The sequence below is a fragment of the Misgurnus anguillicaudatus genome, chromosome 8 (assembly GCF_027580225.2).
Source record: "Misgurnus anguillicaudatus chromosome 8, ASM2758022v2, whole genome shotgun sequence".
NCBI classification, from domain to species: domain Eukaryota; kingdom Metazoa; phylum Chordata; class Actinopteri; order Cypriniformes; family Cobitidae; genus Misgurnus; species Misgurnus anguillicaudatus.
Window position 1 is genome coordinate 22,701,682 of NC_073344.2, and position 21,840 is coordinate 22,723,521.

Here is a 21,840-nt window from a genome sequence, read left to right on the forward strand (position 1 = left end):
AACCTGAAGGAAGACTCCGACCTATATTCCCTCATTATACATAGTGCTGTGCAAAAATATCGATACAGCTAACTATCATGATAGTTAGATGTATCGATAGTGTATCGATATTTCACTCTCTACTATCAACATTTTTAAAACCATCAAATCCCTCTGTGTGCATCAAACGACCTCCTCTGACGCTGCTGTAGTTGTCACTGTCCAGTTGTCTGCCATATACAGCCATTCGGCCAATGTCTCAGAAGTTAGAGGGAGTGAGAACATGGCAGAAAATTTAAAAACAGCTATATTTTTTTACATTTTTGTTAAAAAAACACATTGCATTGTATTGTGATACGTATCGTATCATGACACATGTACTGTGATACGTATCGTATCGGGAGGCCCTTGCCAATACCCAGCCCTAATTATACAAGAGTGAACCCTAGTGGACACCTTTACAAAGCTCTTACAAGTTAGATATAAAGACAGCCGTGGCTGTGTAAGCAAAGCAGTGCTCTGCTGAGGGAAACGTGGGCTAGTAGGATTAACCCCACGGAAAAATACTCACAAAGGAACCCGGTGGGACGCAATGTGAATGCCCGAGCCAAACACATAGGTTTGCGAGGATGCAGCTAGTGAGAGGCTGACAGCAGATGCTCCCAACATCAGGCTGCCAGGGCAGCGGAGGAGAGTCAATCAAACCATTACGCATTTTGACTGGATGGCCTTCCATACTGACAGTTATTGTGTAGCGTCAGTTGGAGGCTGCAAGCCGGCATGCGAGCCGGTGCTCAGTGATCTCCCAGATGAGGAGAGAACGTGAGAAGAGACCGGCTCGACACGAACACTGTAAAACCTAATGAACGTGTAAGGTGTCGCCCAACCAGCAGCTCTACAGATATCTGTTAGCGAGGAACCACAAGCGAGTGCCCAAAATGAGGCAACACTTCTAGTAGAGTGAGCTCTCAATTTAAATGGAGAAGGAATGCCCTGCAGATTATAAGCAAGCGCGATAGTATCAACTATCCAATGAGACATCCTCTGCTGAGTGACAGATATCCCTCTCTGCTGACCACCGTAACAAACAAAGAGCTGGTCTGAGGTCCTGAGGCTTTGTGTTCAATCTATGTAGAGGCGCAGTGCGCGTACGGGACAATATAAAGCCATGGTTAGGTCTGCCTCCTCTCGGGGCAGCGCTTGCAAGCTCACCACCTGATCTAACCTCTTAACAAAGGCCAATGCGAGCAGGGTCAGAGTTTTGATTGACAAAAACTTCAGACTCACAGACTGCAAAGGCTCGAATGGGGGTCCCTGCAGGGCTTTCAGCACCATGGACAGGTCCCAAGGAGGAATAGAGGGAGGGCGCGAAGGATGCAGCCTTCATGCGCCTCTTAGAAATCTAATAATTAAATCGTGCTGGCCAACCGATCTGCCGTTTATTAAAGAGTGATGGGCAGATATAGCGGCGACATCAACTTTAATGGTGACAGCCTACCATCTAACCAGTGTTGAAGGTATGTAAGCACGATATTAATGGGGCATTCTCGGGGGTCCTTGCGTTGCGAAGAGCACCAATCGAAGAAAAGGTTCCATTTAAGCGCGTACGCGTGTCCAGTAGACGGCGCTCGCATTGCGGCGATGGTGTTAGATACCGCTTGCGATAAATCACCTAAACCTTGTGTGCGCACAATGACCATACATGAAGATCCCACAGGTCGGGGCGCTGGTGCCATAATGTGCCCCCTCCTTGAGAAAGAATGTCCTTCCTCAGGGGAATCCGCCAGGGAGGGGCTGTCGCGAGGAGCATCAGTTCTGGAAACCAATTCCTGGTCGTCCAGTAAGGTGCGACCAGTAGAAGGCTCACCTCGTCTTGCCTGACCTTGCACAGAGTCTGTGCGATTAAGCTCACTGGAGGGAATGCGTATTTGCGCATCCCCCGTGGCCAGCTGTGTGCCAACGCATCCACGCCGAGGCTGCCCTCGGTTAGTGAATAAAATGGGTGACAATGGGTAATGTCCGGTGACGCAAACAGATCTATCTGCGCACGACCGGACTTCTTCCAAATTAGCTGAACCGTCTGGGGGTGGACGGTGCAAACTAATACATCCTTCCCTCCTAGCTCCGTAGCGAAGCGTACTAGTCCCAAATATACAGCCCACAACTCGCGGCAGTTGATGTGCCAGTGCAGCTGGGGTGCTGTCCACACCCCCGAGGCTGCAAGCCTGTCGTACGTGGCTCCCCACCCCGTGTCGGATGCATCTGTGTGCACAACAGCATGCCAAGAGACCTGTTTCATGGGCACACCTGCTCTCAGAAACGCGGGGTCTGAACACGGGGTGAATGTTAGACGACACGCAGGTGTAATGGTTACACGGTGAATGCCAGCGTGCCACACTCTCCTCTGGACTTGATCGTGAAGCCAATGCTGAAGCAGTCTCGTATGGAGCAGCCCGAGCGGTGTCACAGCCGTGGCTGCTGCCATATGTCCCAGGAGCTTCTGAAATTGTTTCAGAGGGACCGCATTCTTCCCTTGAAGAAGAAGTTTTATTTATATAGCGCCTTTCCATGGCTCAAGTCCGCTTCACATAATATAATACAGTACATTAACACCTCCACCAATACAATACAACACATAAGACCATAACACAATACAAGTACATTAAATCAGATTCAACAACATTATCCATAATAACTACTGAAAAGATAAGTTTTAAGTTGGGCCTTAAAGGTAGACAAGGTTGTTATTGTACGAATTGAAAGGGGTAGGGAATTCCATAGTTTGGGTGCATTAACACTAAAGGACCTACCACCTACAGTGGTCAGACGAAACCGGGGAATGGACAAAAGACCAAGCTCAGATGATCTGAGGGGCCGGGCAGGAGAATAGGGGCAGAGAAGGTCAGACAGGTATGGAGGTGCAAGACCATGTAATGCCTTAAATGTGAGAAGCAATATCTTAAAGTGAATGCGTGACGCCACAGGTAGCCAGTGAAGATCATGCAGTAGTGGTGTAATGTGAGCAGAACGCCTGGTGGAGGTGAGAACTCTTGCTGCAGAGTTTTGAACATACTGTTACCTTGCTATGAGTTTTTTAGGCAGACCAAGAAACAGTGCATTGCAATAGTCCAGACGTGATGTGATCAATGCATGGGTTAAAATTTCAGCGTCACCTAAAGTGAGAGAAGATCGAAGACGGGCAATGTTGCGGAGATGAAAAAATGAGTTTTTAACAACAGAAGAAATATGAGAGGCAAAAGATAAAGTGGAGTCAAATAAGACACCAAGATTACGGATGATTGAAGAAGGCTTAACATGAACCCCATCAATATCAATGGACAGGTCCATTCTTTTGACCAAGGTAGTTGGGCCAATCACCAATATTTCAGTTTTGTTGTTATTGATTTTTAGAAAATTCAAGGACATCCAGTGCTTTATGTCCCTGATACATGCTGTGAGTGAGTCAGGCAGGGATAGCCTATCAGAGCTGGTGGTAAGATAGATTTGGATGTCATCAGCATAGCAATGAAACTGGAGTCCATGCATGCGTATGATGTCACCAAGTGGAGAGATATAAATGATAAACAAAAGTGGACCTAAAACTGATCCTTGAGGAACACCCTGTGAGACTGGAGCAATGGCAGATTTATGCCCTTGTATAGTGATATAGTATTTTCTGTCGCTGATATAGGAAATGAGCAAGGAAAGAGCTGAACCAGTGATACCGATATTAGAAAGGCGGGTGATAAGTATTTCATGACAGACCGTATCAAAAGCAGAGCTTAGATCGAGAAGAATAAGAATATTTACTAACCCTGAATCCATGGACCTCAGAATATCATTAGTCACACGAAGAAGGGCTGTTTCTGTGCTATGTGAAGTGCGAAAACCTGACTGAAAAGGTCCAAAAAGGCCATTTCCGCTTAAATAAGATCTTAACTGTGAAGCTACAACTTTTTCCAGAATTTTGCTTAAGAAGGGTAAATTTGAGATTGGCCTGTAGTTGTTCATGTTTAGATGGTCGAGGCCTGGTTTTTTGAGAATCAGGGTCACTGCAGCCATTTTTAATTCTGCTGGAACGATGGCCGATATTAAACTACAGGTTATTATATGTGTTATAAAAGGTTCAACCTCAGGAACACACTTCTTAAGCAAAACAGTGGGTATTGGGTCTAGCTGGCAGGATGTAGAATTAGACTTCACAATTAGATCACTTATGGCAGCAGAAGTGGTGAGAGTAAAAGCAGTGAGAGAGTTTGTAGAGGGAACTGCGTCAATCGACATCAAGCGTGCATTTGAGTCAGTTGTATAGGAGGTGTCTTTAGAAATAGAGTCAGTGATTGACTTCACCTTGTCTGAAAAGAAATGAGAAAAATTATTCGCAATCGTCTCAGAACCAGAAATAACATGTTGTGGAGAGTTAGTGAGCCTATTGACCATAGCAAACAGAGATTTGGGTCTGCACATAGAATTTTTGATAGTGGAAGAGAAGTATGAGGATCTTGCAGCATTAAGGGCTGTACGGTACTTAAGCAAATGTTCTTTCAGAGCCAATGAGTGCACAATGAGTCCAGTTTTCCTCTACAGTCTTTCCAAACGACGTCCCATAGCTTTCATTGCTCGAAGTTCCGGGGTGAACCAGGGTGAAACATGTGTAGATGGAACCAGTCTGGTTTTAACTGGAGCATGTTTGTCAAATATTTGGGAAATTGAATTATTATAAATACTGCAAATTTCTGATGGACAGTTGGATAAAAAACAGTCTGACAAAGTAGACGACCTTATTGAATCAGAAATAACAGATGGAACCACAGAAGAGATTTTACGATAAGTGAGCATTTTTTTCATAGGCAATGTGGTTGTAGGAAAAGTAAAACTGAAATTTAGAAGTTTGTGGTCTGAAAATGCAAAAATGCATTCTTCCCTTGAAATGAACCGAGGCAAGTCAGAATCGACTGGACGCGCGCTTCTGTTAAATGCGCCGATAAATCGATTAAGTCCAGTTCCATGCCGAGAAAAGAGATCCTCTGTGTGGGGCAGAGTTTGCTCTTTTCCCAGTTGCCCCGAAGACCCAAACGGGCCAGATGCCGAAGCGTTAAGTCTCTGTGTCCGCAAAGCGTCAGCCGAGAATGCGCTATTATAAGCCAATCGTCGAGGTAATCCAATATGCGAACACTGCTCTCTCTCTCAGAGTTTTAACACTGCTTTCACTACTTTCGTGAACACACGGGAGAGAGAGACAGTCCGAATGGTAGTACTTTGTATTGGTATGCCCGCCCCTTGAACGCAAAGCGAAGAAATGGCCTGTGGCGAGGGAGAATGGACACATGAAAGTATGCGTCTTTCAGGTCTATCGCTGCAAACCAATCTTGGGGGCGTATCAGTTTTGGGGTTAACATTCTAAAGGATCGATTTTGGAGAGTTTGTTCAGAACGCGCAAATCCAAGATCGGTCGTAACCCACCGCCCTTTGTTTGGAACTATGAAATACAGGCTGTAAAAGCCTGAGCTCATCTCGGCTGGAGGGACAGACTCGATCACGTCCTTTGCCAGGAGGACATCGAGTTCTGCACGAAGTACGTGCATCGGACGCTTTCACTGTAGTGAAACGAATGTCCGAGAATTTGGGTGTGTGCCGGTTAAATCGAATTCCGTAGCCGAGGCGGATCGTGCGTAATAACCAACGGGATGGGCTGGTGAGCTGAAGCCAAGCCCCCAGAGACCATGCGAGTGGAATTAGGGGCACTACCGGAGAGCTTGCGGTGGGGCAGCTGAGCGGAACAGGTGTGACTTCCGGTGCGCGCCGTGGGAGTGCACGTAACTACAGTGTGTAGTGTGACACTGACCTAAGCCCACTGAGTGTGATGGTCGTCTGGTCTCCTGCGTGGAGAGCGAAGACTCTGGAAAACACCCGCTGGCGATAGAGGAGGAGGGGGTGAGCTGGTGTGTGCCCACTCATGGCTCTCTCAATCCTCAGGAGACCTGGAGAGGGAAGAGGAATGCACTCTTAGTGTGGTCTGTGGGTACCGGTTGGCAGAACAGCAGAATGAAACCAAGGATTTTCCACCCGGCCCTCCTCTGGGGGAAGGAGCAGTGTTTTCACCGTCTCCTGAAGAGTGATCCCATCCGATTCCAGGTCGCCCGTCTCAGGACCTTTCTTACCTCCATAGGTGGCGGGCTGAGCGGTCAGGGCAGGCTTGTCACAGTGGGTTCCTCAGCGCTGCCTGGAGGATGATAATAGCCGTGACAGGCACCCTCGGCGAGGAGCAGGCTGAGGTGGTGGCGTAGATGGACCGGAAGGGGGCAGCTGGCTTCAGACGTGGCATGATGGCCTCAGTCTGCTGGCAGTCGAGTACTGCTGTAAAGCACTCTACCACAACAGCCTGGCGGTGACCTGGATGCACTGATGGCTGAGTCATGACCTCCCTCGTGTAGATTTGTTAGAGCCTTAACCTGACATACCTGCGGCAACGCCATGTAGTGCAGGGGTCGCCTCTTCGCGAACCTGATTTGCAGACGCTGTTCGTGCGGAAGACTGCTACCGGTCAGTGAGGAAAGGACAGGCTGTCCCCTCCAGAGTCGGGACATCACCATACCTAGCGGCCCGTGAATCGAGAGAGGTGAGGGCTGAAGGGGTCAACAGATAACGGCAGTCTCGTGAGCCAGCCGGCTCATCATGCGTTTCGGGAAGGAAGGTACTGGAGGTGAGTGTTAAGATGCACGAGCAGCTCCGTGTACCAACCGTAAAGGGCAGGACAGATCGGGTGGGGTAGATTGATTCTACTCCACGCTACTGTCACCACTGCCCGAGGGAGCATGGCCGTCATCTCAGGATTGAGCTCGGAGTGCGTAACCCGTCTCCGCAAGAACATGAACCCTCCACAAACTTTTTAAATATAAAAAATAAATTATTAAATGTAAAAGATTATTATTGAGTCTCTTGGACATGAATGAGGACTGATTACGAGTAGGGCTGTCACAATGTGTGTAGTATGCAAAGTAGGGCTGTCCATGTGTGTAGTATGCAAACGCACATTATCGTCTTGTTTATAGGCGCAAAACTAACACGCTCTTTAAATGACAAAAACAATATTGTCATTGACCTTATACAAGGTTTTAGTTGGTCAGTGACGTAGTGTTGCCACAAAATATCGCGCCAACCAGGGGCAGTTCTAGGATTTCATTTTTAGGGGGGCTTAGCCCTCAGTGATGATGTCAAGAGAGCATTACGATGGCTTTTTGTAAATTTGGACCAGTATTATTATTATATTAATAAATTCATAGAGCCTACATATATAACTCTACCAATACAGTTATTACAAGCCCTTATAATTTTTTATTTATCTTTAGTAAAAAATATAAGAATTACACAGTTGTAGTCATATTCATTTTGGAGTTCTCCAAATTCTAAAGAGGAGCCTCGCCTAGTCTCTGAATGAAGTGACTTGAAAAGACCAATCCTGCCAAGGAATTATCCTTGACACTGAGAAACAGCCAGGGTCCTTAAAAGGTTCTAGAAACGCCCCTGGCGCCAACAATGCACCTGAACAAACCTTGTTTTCAGACCAGCACGCTCATGGGCGCAAATGCATTTGCTATTTAAACAAGGTGACGCAATGGTTTACATCAGAAAAAGTTAAAGCACACTTTCAGTTGTGTAGACGTAGTAACTATATTGTTACGCTAATCCGGTAAAGAACACAAATTTCATAGGCAACACAATGTTTCATCAAAGTAGGATATCTAAATCCATCTCAATACAAACATATCGCGTACCTACCTTACCAAAATAAACAGTGCAACGACCCTTTCAGACCCTTTGCCTCCTGCAGCTGTTTCCTCCTGTGGTAAAGCAGTAAGTCCACACCAATCAAGCTTATCTTCTTTTGATACCGACAAGATGATGCCATTTCCCTCAAATCTACGTGCGGCTAGGGGCAGGACAGATGTCATGTCAACAATATGGCCGCGGTTAGCTACTTCCGTTGTTTGCAAACAAGCCCTATTGGATTTTTATCGGACGCACGATACGCTGCTGGTCTAAACTTTACTTTCGGGTTTCAGTTTTTTTAAATGTCTGACTAGTTGCTAAACTGAACTCTTCAACAAATACCACGTCAAAAATAACAAATGGTTTGGTTTCATAGGTAATCTACGTGTTGTTTATTTTGCTTGTATATACATAAACTACGAAGTGCTTTATTGTTATTTATTCTTAGTAGAGTTTACCGGAAGGTACATGTTGACCACAAAAGCCGCTTGTTTATGTTGTTACAGCTGAAACCGTATATTCCACAAAAGCCCCTCTAAAATGGCTTAACAACGCCCATGGTTATCATTATTTGTAAACAGGCTCTATAATAATAAAACACAATGAATGCAGAAAGCAAATGTTAGAATCGACTGAAGTGCCCTCATGACAATGACTAACTTATTTAATATTCATGATCTCCGCCCTAATCCCACATCATTAAAATCATATGAACACGCATTAGCACTACATTAAAATTCAGAGAAGCCTCACAAAGCCACATATTTAGATACAGATATACACTAAGGTAAGTCCATCTACAAAACAACTGAAACAAAATGTGAATAAGAATATGAATAAGAAATATAAAAAACATATTTTTAAAAACATATTTCTTGTTAAGAATAAAATAAGATTTACTTTATTTTGAAATTTTAAATAATATATATTGCAAAACTTTGTTTCCCTAAAACTGAATGGGTCTTTCTCATATTAACCAGTGCCTTATGTTGTTTTTTTCCAGATCCACGCTTGCAAACACCTGGAAAATGAACTTAACATCTGATTTTGTGGATGGTTATGATGAAGCTTTTGTTAAAAACATTATTATAGTTTTTCTTGGACTTATCATTAATTCTATTAACGCAATGCTTGTGGTCACTTTCTTTGACAATCCAATATTTTCAAGAGACTCCAGATATATTTTATACATTCACCTTGTAATGAATGACATGATTATGATCTTTTTGTCAGTAGCACTTTATGTGATGAGCTACACTTTACGATTTGTTAATTTCCCATTTTGTTGCACATTGTTGACTCTTGTTACAACTACCTTTATGATAAGTCCATTGAATCTGGCTGGCATGGCCATTGAGCGTTTCATTGCTATCTGTAAACCTCTGCACCACTATCAGATTTGCACACCACAAAGGACCTACATCTTTATTAGTTTTTTATGGTGTATAGGAGCCATACCTTCACTGACAGATATCATTATTTTATTTTTAACACAGACTGAATCTTCCTTCAGACCTCCTGCTTTTTGCTACCCACCATTTGTGTTTCCTACCAAACCCCACCAGGATCGTACGACTTATTCACAAGTCATTTATATGTCATTAGTGTGGTTCATTTTGATTTATACTTACTGCAGAGTTTTGTTCACAGCAAAAAAAGGCAACTTCACAAGGATCAGCGAATAAGGCTCGAAACACAATACTGTTGCATGTTGTGCAATTACTTCTTTGTATGCTGTCTTATCTTACACCAGTTTTTAATTATGTTATCCTATCTAATTTCCCTGCATATAGAAGTAATATAACTTTTTTAATTTATCTGCTTACAAATATTATTCCAAGATTACTGAGTCCTTTGATTTATGGTGCTCGTGATCAGAAGTTTTCGAAGAAAATAAGGGAACGCTTTACATGTACAGTAAAGTCTTTATTTTAAAGATTGTGCCATCATGAACCATTTTATTTAGTCAAATAAAGTCAAATAAGTTTAATTATCTTCATTTTTGACATACATTTTTAAATATTGTGCCATCATAAATAACATTTTATTATTATTTAATTACCATTTGTAACTTAAGTGCTCCTTTGACAATGATACTTGATGTATCATGTATTGGTGTGTACAAATGATAAGCTATTTAAATTAAATTGAACAATAAAGAATTTATGATCAAGTTTATTGTAATATTATAGTATGTTTAATAATACCAGATTACTGTCTTAACCCTATATCTTTTCCCCTTACATGTTACCTTAAAATGTACCTTTAGGTACAGAAATATATATTTTTGGTACCAATATGTGCCTTTGAGATATTAATATGTACCTTGCAGGTGCTAGTTAGCTCCCTTTGGTACTTTGAAGTTATACTATTATGAACCCGGTAACACTTTACAATAAGATTGTATAAGTAAACATAAGTAAATGCATTACGTATTCTAAACAATATATTTGTAAACAATATATATATATATACAGTATATAAACAATTAACAATAAATCTTTTTCAGCATGTATTCATTAATGTTATTATTTTTTAATGTTAATACAGTTTTTCATGTTATTGTTAGTTCATGGTGCATTAACGTTAACAATAACAACCCTTGATTTTATCAGTTTATTGGTAAATGTCAAAATTAACATGAACTAAGATTAATAAATGCTGTAGAAGTATTGTTTATTGTTAGTTTACGTTACGTGCATTAACTAATTGTTCACAAATGCAACCTTATTGTAAAGTGTTACCATGAACTCATTAGGTGCAAAGATGTACTTTTTAAAAGGGTACAGCTAGGGCAGTGGTTCCCAAACTTTTTCAGCGTGCGGCCCCACTTGTGTACAGTGCATTATTTTGCACTCGCTTTTCTGCTCCCCGCGAGCCGGAGACTCGCTCTTCTGGTCACCGCGAGCCGGAGACTCGCTCTTCTGGTCACCGCGAGCCGGAGACTCGCTCTTCTGGTCACCGCGAGCCGGAGACTCGCTCTTCTGCTCACCGCGAGCCGGAGACTCGCTCTTCTGCTCACCGCGAGCCGGAGACTCGCTCTTCTGCTCACCGCGAGCCGGAGACTCGCTCTTCTGCTCACCGCGAGCCGGAGACTCGCTCTTCTGGTCACCGCGAGCCGGAGACTCGCTCTTCTGCTCCCCACGAGCCAGAGACTCCTCTGTTCCCTGCAAGAAGACCTTCACATCCATATCTGTTCCCCATGAGAGGAAGAATCAACGGAGAATACTCAGATGATGTCCGTGCGGGCGGCCGGAATACCAAGTCCGGTTGGGTATGATCCCATGGTCCTTCTTGCATCAAAAGATGCCCTTTGAGTTCAGTACTTCCCGTGTTTGCCATGGCCCTGTGGTGTACGTGGTCTGTTTATTGCTTTTCTGTTTCCTGTGAGTACACTCAAGCCAACGAACCTGAATCGCCTGACTTTCCTGAATCACCTGACTTGCCTGAATCGCCTGAATAATTTGCACAAAATGGCTGCCTCACCTACATCTCCAGTTCATGCCAAGACCCGACTATTGATGTCAAGTCTGCTGGATGTCCCGATAATGTCTGTGCAGACAGCTAGGATCTCAAGTCAAGTTTTGTCCAGTTCTGTGGTCCCTATAGCAACGGAGGTATGTCCTTTAAACTCTGCGCTTCCTGTATTTCCCATGGCCCTGTGGTGTCCATGGTCTGTTTTCTCGTCTGGTTCACCTGAGTCGTCTGGGACTCGCAGCTGAGTCGTCTGGGACTCGCAGATGAGTCGTCTGGGACTCGCAGCTGAGTCGTCTGGGACTCGCAGCTGAGTCACTTGCACTTCATGTTTCAGTTGGAAGGTCCAAATCTAAGTCCCCTGAGCTTATTGTCCTGACCACGTCTGCTGAGCCTTATTTTTCTGAATTTCCTGTCATGACCATAAGGCCTGTTTCTGAATTTCCTGAGTTTCACGTAGAGGCGAATATGGTTCACCCTAAATTTCCTGTGTCCTGTAGGTCAGCTATAATGGTCACTCCTATGCCCCATAGACTCTCTGCCCTTGCTAACATAATCATGCATGACTCACATAGACTCCTTGCCCTATCTAAGATGGCCAAACCTGAACTCTCTGCCTGGCTCAAGATAAACACAAATGGACTTATTGAATTAACTATATTTATGTTCCTGTTGTCTGAATACTTTGCTCTGCCAGCCTCTCTTTCTGCTATTTCTGTTTTCAGGTCCAGAGCACCACCAGGTCCACGTCTGCCTCGTGACCCAGGTCCACGTCTGCCTCGTGACCCAGGTCCACGTCTGCCCTGTGACCCAGGTCCACGTCTGCCTCATGAACCAGGTCCACGTTTGCCCCATGACCCTGGACCGACCTGGCCACACGACACAGAACCGTCTCTGTTATTTGTCCGTGCCCTGCCTCTGCCTCAAGGTCCTCATTCATATTGCAGTGTAACACCTGCCTTACTGAGCATTTCATTGCCTTGTTTCATGTTCATGATTTGTTTTGTTTCTTGTTCTTGTTATGGTTTTGACCCATTGCCTATCATTTGGATTACTCTTTTGGATTACCCTTTTGGATGTCTTTGCCTGCCCTTTGGGGATTTAAATAAAACTTCTGCATTTGGATTCTCTCGCTCTCCCTGGCTTTGTGTAAGCAGTCCCTTTGTTACATATATATCAATAATCTCATAGAGCCTACATATATAACTCTCCCATACAGTTGCAAGTAAAAAAATACAAGAATTACACAGTTGAAGTCATAAAATACTGTAGCATGTTTAGCCAGATTCATAAACTAAACAACTTGTGCCGCACATTGCTCTGCACTGCACCGGGTATATGATCGGGCCCCAAGAATTTTTGGCAAAAAAGTAATTTAGCCTATTTAAAATACAAAGTCACAGTTAACCAGTCATAGCAGTTAATGATTTTATCTTCTTCTTTTCTTATTTAGTTAACTTTATTAAAGGACAAGTTCTGTATTTTACACTTAAAGCCCTGTTTTCAGATTGTTTATGATGAAATAGAACGGTTTTGACTGAAATTTCAACATATGCGGCTGCCCCGAGAATTTTCGAGTGTTTGTTGTTTCACCTCCCACCTCTACAATGGTTGTATAGGTGCACTAGAACAATCCTTCCTAAAATGCATTAAGCTTTCAGTTACAAAGACATGAAACTCACCGAGTAGTCAGGGGTGTTCACTGATATGCTCACACAAAAATCGCTGCAACAGACGGATTCCAACAGGTTTTATCATAGTTTTTGTTTAACTCCATTGACTTGTATGAGATGTGCTGTGACTTACGGTATTACTCCGCGCCGGGAACGTTGTTTGTATTCTTGCAATTGGCAAAGGCGAGTTATCGCCACCAACAGGGCTAGAGTGTCTATTATTCAAGCTCTCAACGGAAGAATATACAACGAATGGTAAAACAGCTGTTGGAAAGCATCTTTTGCAGCAATTTTTGTGTGAGCATATCAGTGAACACCCCTGACCACTCGGTGAGTTTCATGTCTTTGTAAACAAAGTTTAATGCATTTTAGGAAGGATTGTTCCAGTGCACCTATGCAGCCATTGTAGAGGTGGGAGGTGAAACAACAAACACCTGAAAATTCTCGGGCCAGCATCATTATGTCCAAATTTCAGTCAAAACCGTTCTATTTCATCATAAACAATCTAAAAACAGGGCTTTAAATGTAAAATACCAATCTTGTCCTTTAAAAGAGACTTCAACAGCTAGGCCTAAGATTAAATGCTTTAAATGTTCACATCCGTTTAAAGCAAAACTAGAGTTTTTGCTCTTTGCTCCCTGTAACCCACCTTAAAGTTTGGTTACTAAGACCATAACTTTAGTATTAGATTGCTCAATAACTATATAAATATATACATATTAAGACACAGAATAAATATAAATATAGCAAGAACAAAAAGCTGTTTACATTATATGTTTTTATTTTTCATTTTCTTTTGGTCTGCTTGAAAGTGTTTAATAAAAGACTTTAAATTTGTTATAGTCAACTTCAAGGTGACTGGTTTGTTTTTGAATATATAGACCCCTTCACGGTTCACGTCACAGGCTGTTCCCACTGCGCATGTCGGGGTCAGAAAAGTCATTACAGCAGATTGAGTTGCGTATTATTCGGTATCGTCAAAAATGCCTACTTACGTCGAGGGCTGTGAAAATCGCACCAGGTCTTCCGTTAAGTTTTCGCGAGTCATGCAGAATCTCAAAAACAAAAAAATACAACATCTGCGTCTGCAAGCAATTAACGTGCAGACTGAGACAATGCAAAGATCAAAGAGGCTTGTGTTTGTAGTGCTCACTTCATTTGAGGTAAGTCATCATTTTTCAGCACTGTTAGATTAAATTATAAAGCCTAAATGGTATGAACAGTTCGACCCCGTGCTGCGCGCGCACCCGATAGTCATTCAATGTTTACAAACCTTGAAGGGGTCTATTTGAAAAGACTGTTATTTTGGTGCAGTTATCTCCTAGGTGACGGGTTTGTTTGTCATTCTGGAGACTCCACTTGAATTGTAATTAGACGTTATTGATAACTCTTTTAAGAAAAATTATACTTTTGTAATATAATCTAACAATTTTTATAAATCTGAATCAGCTTACCATTCCTTGTACATATTTTGTCTACATATTGTTGAGGCTAGAAGACCTGTGTTGTTTTATCCCAAACTCCGGTGAGTTGAAATACTATGATATTACTCTGATAACTGAACTGACTAATTAAAAACCAATCGGAGATTTACTTTTATTTTATTGTACTGTTATTGTGATAATATTGTTTTTATGTTTTTGAGTAATATAGAAGTTATTAATTAATATATTGAATAACATGATTTTTGATATATATGACTGTTGATAGTAACAAACTCCTAAGAGATAGGAGACATTAATGTTTAGAGGTGCGCACACATTAACCTGTGTGTGTGTGTGAGTGAGAATGGCACTTTCTCTCTCTCATTACGAGCGATGTTGAACTGTAGTTGAATTGGAATTTAAAGAGATCTTATGATTTTGATATTTAATATATGATGTTAATTAGTATTCTCAAACTGCTGCATGCAGATTGGTTTTTTTATTGAGCTGGAACACTGAGCTGGAACACTGGATGGCGAGTCAGTCCCATTGGATTTCGATTGAACTGGTTTTCCTTTTCACATTGGACAACCAAACCCCTTGAACTCTACCCTTGGATCAACCTGTGTTCCTTGGACACAGATAAGCCTTCACACATACACTGACATATACACCTTACATACCCGGGTACAGGACTATTTCTTTTCTTTTAATCATTTTATTGGAAAGCTTTTATTTGAAACTTTGGGAAAAGAGCTCTTATTTATTTATTTATTTTATTATTTGTTTATGTGTATTTATTATTATTATATATTTCTCAATATTTAATATTTCTCAATATTTAACTGTGGTTCTCTCTTTTGTGATCAGAATGAAATATTTTAAATAATTTATTGCTGTAATAAAATTACTGCATTTTCTTCCACTCTTACACATTGTCTTTGTCAATTTACTCCCCCCTCAATGCTGAACCTAGAACTGGCCTAAACCTAATCATAACCTATAGAGGCACCTCCTTTTATTTCAAAGCAATACATTTTTATTCTAGTTAAGTAGAGCAGAGAGGTGCTACATAAATCTTGGCGAGCCAGCCAGGAGGGGGCAGTGTTGACAATTTTGTAATTAATATTTAAAGTGTATATATATTTTCTCTTTGCATTTACATATTTTCTATTGAAACTTAGATTTTACATTGAAACTGTACATTTGAAATGGATGTGGTTAAACAAAAGAATGTTAAAGTGCCTAATTCAGTCTTAGTCAGTGGTATGAGTGATAGTGATGCAGATGGAGAAATATTTAGGTTCTTAGAGGAACATGGGCCTTTCTCAAGGGTAATACATATAAGTAGCTCTGATCCAGAATTACAAAACACAGTCATAGTTGAGTTTGAGTCAGGGCTTACAATAAAAAATTTAGGTCAGTTACCACTCTATAGGCCTTCCCCAGATGACCCCAGTACTGTCCACTGCATTAGGCAACTGTCTAGTGTTTATTCAAGGTATGTGGGAAGTACTTTAACACAGACATACCTTGACTCCTTAAAAGACATAGCTAAACTGAGCGGTCTGGACTTGGAGTCACTTTTGCATGACGAGCTCTCCCGTCTCCAGGGTTCTCTTGGAACTGAAGCACCCCCTTCCTTACCATCCATCCCTGTTGAAAGCTCAGGTGTCTCAAGAATGCACAGCCCATCAGCAACCTCTGACCACCGGCATGCATCTTTTGATCCCCACAATTCTACTTCACCATCCGTCATGGCAGCCGATGTTCTTAGTGGCACTTCTCCAGTCCAGTTCGACACTACTGATGTTCCCTCCCTCGGCGGACGACCATCATACACAATTCCTGTGAATCAGCTCACAACCCCTGAGGTGCAGAAGGTGGTAGTAGAGCACATTGTCCGTGGCACAGACAGCATGTCTTCTCACAGCAGCACTAAACTGCGGATCTTCTCTGGTAGACTGCCTACCCCTAACCATGAAGTGGACTATGAAACATGGCGCAGCCACACTGAGTTTCTTCTTTCTGACCCATGTGTGTCTGAAAGGCACGTTACAAGGAAAATTGTGGAGAGCCTGTTGCCTCCTGCAGCCAACCTGGTGAAACACTTAGGGCCTCATGCTCATGTCAATGCCTACCTCCACATCCTTGATTCTGCCTATGGCACAGTTGAAGATGGCGATGAGCTTTTCGCAAAGTTTCTTAACACCCACCAGGATGCTGGTGAGAAGTCTTCTGCTTACCTGAGCCGTCTGCAGACAGCACTCAACAGGGTCGTGCAAAGAGGAGGCATTCTGTTTAGTGACTTTGACTGCCAGCTGTTAAAACAGTTTTGTAGAGGTTGTTGGAACAATACTCTCATTTCCAGTCTTCAGCTTGAGCACAAGAAGAATGCTCCACCTCCATTCTCTGATCTGTTACTGCTTCTGCGGACTGAGGAGGATAGGCAGGCTGCAAAATCCAACAGAATGTCCCAACACTTGGGTTTCTCCAGAACCAAAGTCCAGTCCAAACACCACCACGTGTGGGACTGCAATGTAGATGAGCTCGGCATTGACATGCAGGTCACAGAGACACTCTCTGCTGGTGAGAAGCAAATGAGAAAGGAGATTGCTCAACTTAAAGCTCAGCTTGCCTCCCTGACAGCCTCACAGTCTGAGCAAAACAAAAAAAATTCAAAGAAGAAGGCGGATGTAAACAGAGCTGGACTGAAGGCTAACTCCAACCACGCACAACCCATGCGTGATGAGACAGTCTCCAAGAGGCCAAAACCTGGTTACTGTTTTAACTGTGGAGAAGATGGCCACCTCTCCTCTGTGTGCAGTGACCCGGCAAATCCAGCACTCGTTGATGCTAAGAGAAGGGAGCTCAGAGAGAAGCAGCAGGCCTGGGACAGAGCCCATGGTGTTTCCGGTTCTGCTCGTTTAAACCAGCATTAGTTTCTGTTATGGGGCAAACAGAAACTGAGACAACCCCCTGCCCCACCACCACAACCCCACAGACTAAAGCAAGGCTCTCTTATGCAGGCTCAAAGCAACATCCCAACGTTCCCAGAGGGCTCATTGGTCATAAGTGCACTGCTAACCTCACCATCTCTGGCGTGCACTGCAACGGCTTGCTTGACACAGGCTCTCAGGTGACAACTGTGTCCATGTCCTTCTATCACAACCACCTCTCCCATCAGCCCATCCATCCCATGAGCCATTTCCTTGAAGTTGAGGGAGCTAATGGACAGTCTGTTCCATACCTCGGGTATGTAGAGCTCAAGATAGCTTTTCCCAAGGAGTTCATTGACACAGAACCTGAAGTACACACCCTAGCTTTAGTCATCCCCAACATCCGCTCTAGCAGTGACATACCTGTTTTAATTGGCACCAACACACTGGATATGCTTTATGATGAGCACTGTGATCACCACACCTCCAGCCTGATTTCCCCTTTGCCTGGATACACACAGATTTTGAAGTTGCTGGCACTTAGGAAGAAGCAACGAATGAGTGGACACCTTGGAACAGTGACGCTGAGAGGGAAAGAGCCCAAAGTAATCCCCGCTGGAGGAAAAGTTCCATTGGAGGGTCAAGTGAGCACTAGCAATGTCACCTCTGAGAGATGTGCCCTAGTTGAACATCCGACTACCTCAACCCTGCCAGGTGGAATCTTTGTGGACACTTGCCTCATTACCTTGCCATCACAGCACCCCTCCAAGCTTCCTGTTTGGGTCAGAAATGAAACAAAGCATGACATCACACTGCCTGTAAACTGTGTTATGGCTGAGCTGACCACCCCCCTTGACATAATTTCCAGCCCTTCTTTGGAATCCAAGCAGTATGAGACAGTCAAGTGTTGTCAGCTGTCCTCCCAGCAGCTATGTTCAACTGAGACACCTGACTTGAAGTTTGACTTCGGTGACTCTCCACTGCCAGAGTCCTGGAAAGACAGAGTCACACACGTACTGAGGCAGTTCTCTGACGTCTTTGCTCAACATGAGTTGGATTATGGCCATGCAGCCAGAGTGAAACATCACATCAAGCTCAAAGACGAAACACCTTTCAAGCAACGATCAAGGCCAATCCATCCCCAAGACTATGAGGCAGTCCGTAAACATCTCCGGACCCTCCTTGATGCAGAAATCATCCGGGAGTCTGAATCTCCATATTCCTCTCCCATTGTGGTTGTCAGAAAGAAAAGTGGTGACGTCAGACTGTGTGTGGATTACAGAAAGTTGAACAACCAGACCATCAAAGATGCCTATGCACTGCCAAATGTGGAAGAGACCTTTTCTGCTCTCTCCGGGTCCCAGTGGTTCTCAGTCATGGACTTGAAGTCTGGGTACTACCAAATTGAGATGGAAGAGACCGACAAGCCCAAAACTGCCTTCGTCTGTCCATTGGGTTTCTATGAATTCAATCGTATGCCCCAGGGGATAACGAATGCCTCCTCCACTTTCCAACGGCTGATGGAGAAGTGCATGGGAGACATCAACTTGAAAGAAGTCCTTGTTTTCATTGATGACCTGATTGTGTTTTCCAAGTCTTTGGAAGAGCATGAAACCAGGCTGACCCACGTTTTGACACGGCTCAGAGACAACGGTCTGAAGTTGTCCCCAGACAAGTGCCGGTTCTTCCAGACCTCTGTGCGCTACCTGGGACATGTCGTGTCAAGGGATGGAGTTCACACTGATCCAGAGAAAATCAGAGCTTTAACTACCTGGCCAGTGCCCAAGACTCTCAAAGAGCTGCAGTCTTTCCTGGGATTCTCTGGATATTACCGACGCTTTGTCAGAGATTACTCTAAAATTGTGAAACCCCTGAATGCCCTCACTACTGGTGATCCACCTGCCCAGAAGGGGCGTAGGAGCAAGACTGATAATGATGTGAAATACTTCCACCCTAAAGAACCGTTTACAGACAGATGGACTCCTGCATGCCAGCAGGCCTTTGAAACCCTTATTGAGAAACTGACAACCTCTCCAGTCCTTGGGTTTGCTGATCCAAAGCTGCCCTATGTGCTACACACTGACGCCAGCACTATCGGCATAGGAGCAGCTCTGTATCAAGAGCAAGATGGGCAAAGCCGTGTCATCGCTTATGCCAGCCGGGGTCTGTCCTCCAGCGAGTCCAGATATCCAGCTCACAAGCTGGAGTTTTTGGCTTTGAAGTGGGCTATTGCCGAAAAGTTTCATGACTACCTGTATGGAAACACCTTTACAGTCATAACGGACAATAACCCCTTGACTTACATCCTGACCTCAGCAAAGTTGGATGCAGCAAGCTACCGCTGGTTGGCAGCTCTCTCCACTTTCAACTTCGACATCAAGTACAGAGCTGGAAAACAGAACCAGGATGCAGACGGACTCTCCAGACGTCCTCATTGTGAGGTGATGAGTGACCAGGCTTCGCTGGAAGAGCATCAGAGAATAAAGCAGTTTACTTCCCATCACTTGTCTTCAGCTGCTGAGACCAACTTACCTGCTGATGTGGTCACAGCTGCCTGTCACAAACACCTCCTCTGCAATACTGAGCCAGACTCCCCATCAGTGACACTTGTCGAATCCCTCGCACTCCATCCTAAGGCGGTGCCAGATGCCTTTGAAGAGGACGACTGCCTTGAAGGACATGTCACAGTCCCCAGGTTCTCAGAGGAAGATCTTAGGCGACACCAGAGGGTAGATCCTGCCATAGGCCAAGTCATCACCCTGCTTGAGTTAGGAGAACAGGTTACACCTCAGCTCATGACTGCTTCTTCAGAGCTCAAGTTGATGGCAAAGGAGTGGAGCCGCCTGGAACTCAAGAATGGCATCCTGTACAGGAACCGGCAGTGTGACTCCCAGCCTGTTAGTCAACTCGTGCTACCCCAGGAATTAAGATCACTGGTGCTCAAGTGCTTGCATGATGAAATGGGCCATCTAGGGATTGAGCGCACTTTGGACCTGGTGAGATCAAGATTTTACTGGCCGAAAATGGCAGCGGATGTCGAGAGGAAGATAAAGTCCTGTGGCAGATGCGTCAGAAGGAAATCTCAGCCAGACAAGGCAGCACCCCTCGTCAACATCCAAACCACTAGACCAATGGAGTTGGTCTGTATGGATTTTCTGTCCCTGGAACCTGACCGCAACACCAAAGACATCCTGGTGATTACTGACCATTACACCAAGTATGCAGTTGCAATTCCAACAAAAGATCAGAAAGCCTGCACTGTGGCACGGTGTCTGTGGGAGCAATTCTTTGTCCACTATGGATTTCCTGAGAGGCTCCATAGTGACCAGGGACGGGACTTTGAGTCACACACTATTAAAGAGCTCTGTGCCATTACCGGGATCAGGAAAGTTAGAACAAGTCCTTACCACCCACAAGGAAACCCAGTTGAGCGGTACAACCGCACCCTTCTGAGTATGCTGGGAACATTAAAAGATAAAGAGAAGAGCAGATGGCGTGATTTTGTAAAACCCCTCACTCACGCCTACAACTGCACTAAGAACGAAGTCACCGGTTTCTCCCCTTATGAGCTCATGTTCGGCAGACAGCCCCGTCTTCCGATCGACATTGCCTTCAGACTGCCAGTTAGAGGCATACAATCTACCTCCCACTCTCAATATGTAAGAAAGCTCAAGTCTCACCTCAAGGATAGTTATGAATTGGCCATGAAAAATGCAGAGAAGGTTGCTGTCAGAAACAAGAGACGCTTTGACAAGTCTGTCCGTGCGTCTGCTCTGGCGGAGGGAGATCGTGTCCTGGTTCGACATCTGCGGCTACGGAACAAGCACAAGCTGGCTGACCGGTGGGAATCAAGTGTCTACAAAGTGATCAAGCAAGTGGGTGACTTACCAGTCTATGTTGTTCAACCTGAGGGAGAAGATGGTCCAACACGCACTCTCCACAGAGACCTGCTGCTGCCTTGTGGAGTGTTGACTGATGAGGAGATTCCAGAACAACCTGAGAAGGGAATGACACGACGACCACGAACAAGGAACAACCCTGTTCAACAGTCAGAAAGTGAAGCTTCAGACCCTGAGAGTGATGACTCATCCTGCTCGGAAAGTTCCCCAACTCTCTATGAGAAAAGATTCTCCAGAGTCTACAAGATTCCCAAATGCCACAATGAATCCCCAGCTGTTCACCCAGTTGGACCTGACAAGCATGAGGGAAAGTTACCTGTGGAATCCATGGAAGAAGGTCCTGTAGACACTGTTACTGCTGAAGGTCCCGTTGATGCTGCTGATGTTGAAAGTCCTGCGGCCAATGCTGAGGGTCCTGTCCGTAGTGCTGCTGCTACTGGAAGCCTTGTTGCTGCTGAGGAAGTTGAAAAAGCAGCAATCAGTGAGAATGACTTACCTGAGTCTGTGGATGACTGTTGGAGAGAGGAAAAAGAGTCTCAAGAGGAAAAAGAGTCTCAAGATGATCCTCTCTTTGGGAAGTTGGAGCCCTCAGAAGCATCTGAACTCCATGAAGTGCCAGATGATGAAGTGCCTTCTGAAGATCCTCCTACTAGGAGATCTGAGAGAATGCGGAGAGCTCCCA

General features: G+C 44.2%; 1 protein-coding gene and 1 pseudogene across 1 annotated transcript; both read left to right on the forward strand.

The window, feature by feature from the left end:
• Positions 1-8,758: 8,758 nt before the first annotated feature.
• LOC129450065 (odorant receptor 131-2-like) lies at positions 8,759-9,701 on the forward strand (annotated as a pseudogene).
• A 4,486-nt stretch (positions 9,702-14,187) lies between these two features.
• On the forward strand, positions 14,188-17,262 carry LOC141365736 (zinc finger CCHC domain-containing protein 12-like). Its single transcript, XM_073870486.1, has 2 exons — positions 14,188-14,421; positions 14,810-17,262. Exon 2 carries the CDS (start codon positions 15,532-15,534, stop codon positions 17,260-17,262), a length of 1,731 nt encoding a protein of 576 aa, XP_073726587.1. The 5' UTR covers positions 14,188-14,421; positions 14,810-15,531.
• The last annotated feature ends 4,578 nt before the right edge of the window (positions 17,263-21,840 follow it).

Coding starts and splice junctions, on each gene's coding strand:
- LOC141365736 (XM_073870486.1), top strand. CDS start 15,532: ATGGATGTGGTTAAACAAAAGAATGTTAAAGTGCCTAATTCAGTCTTA.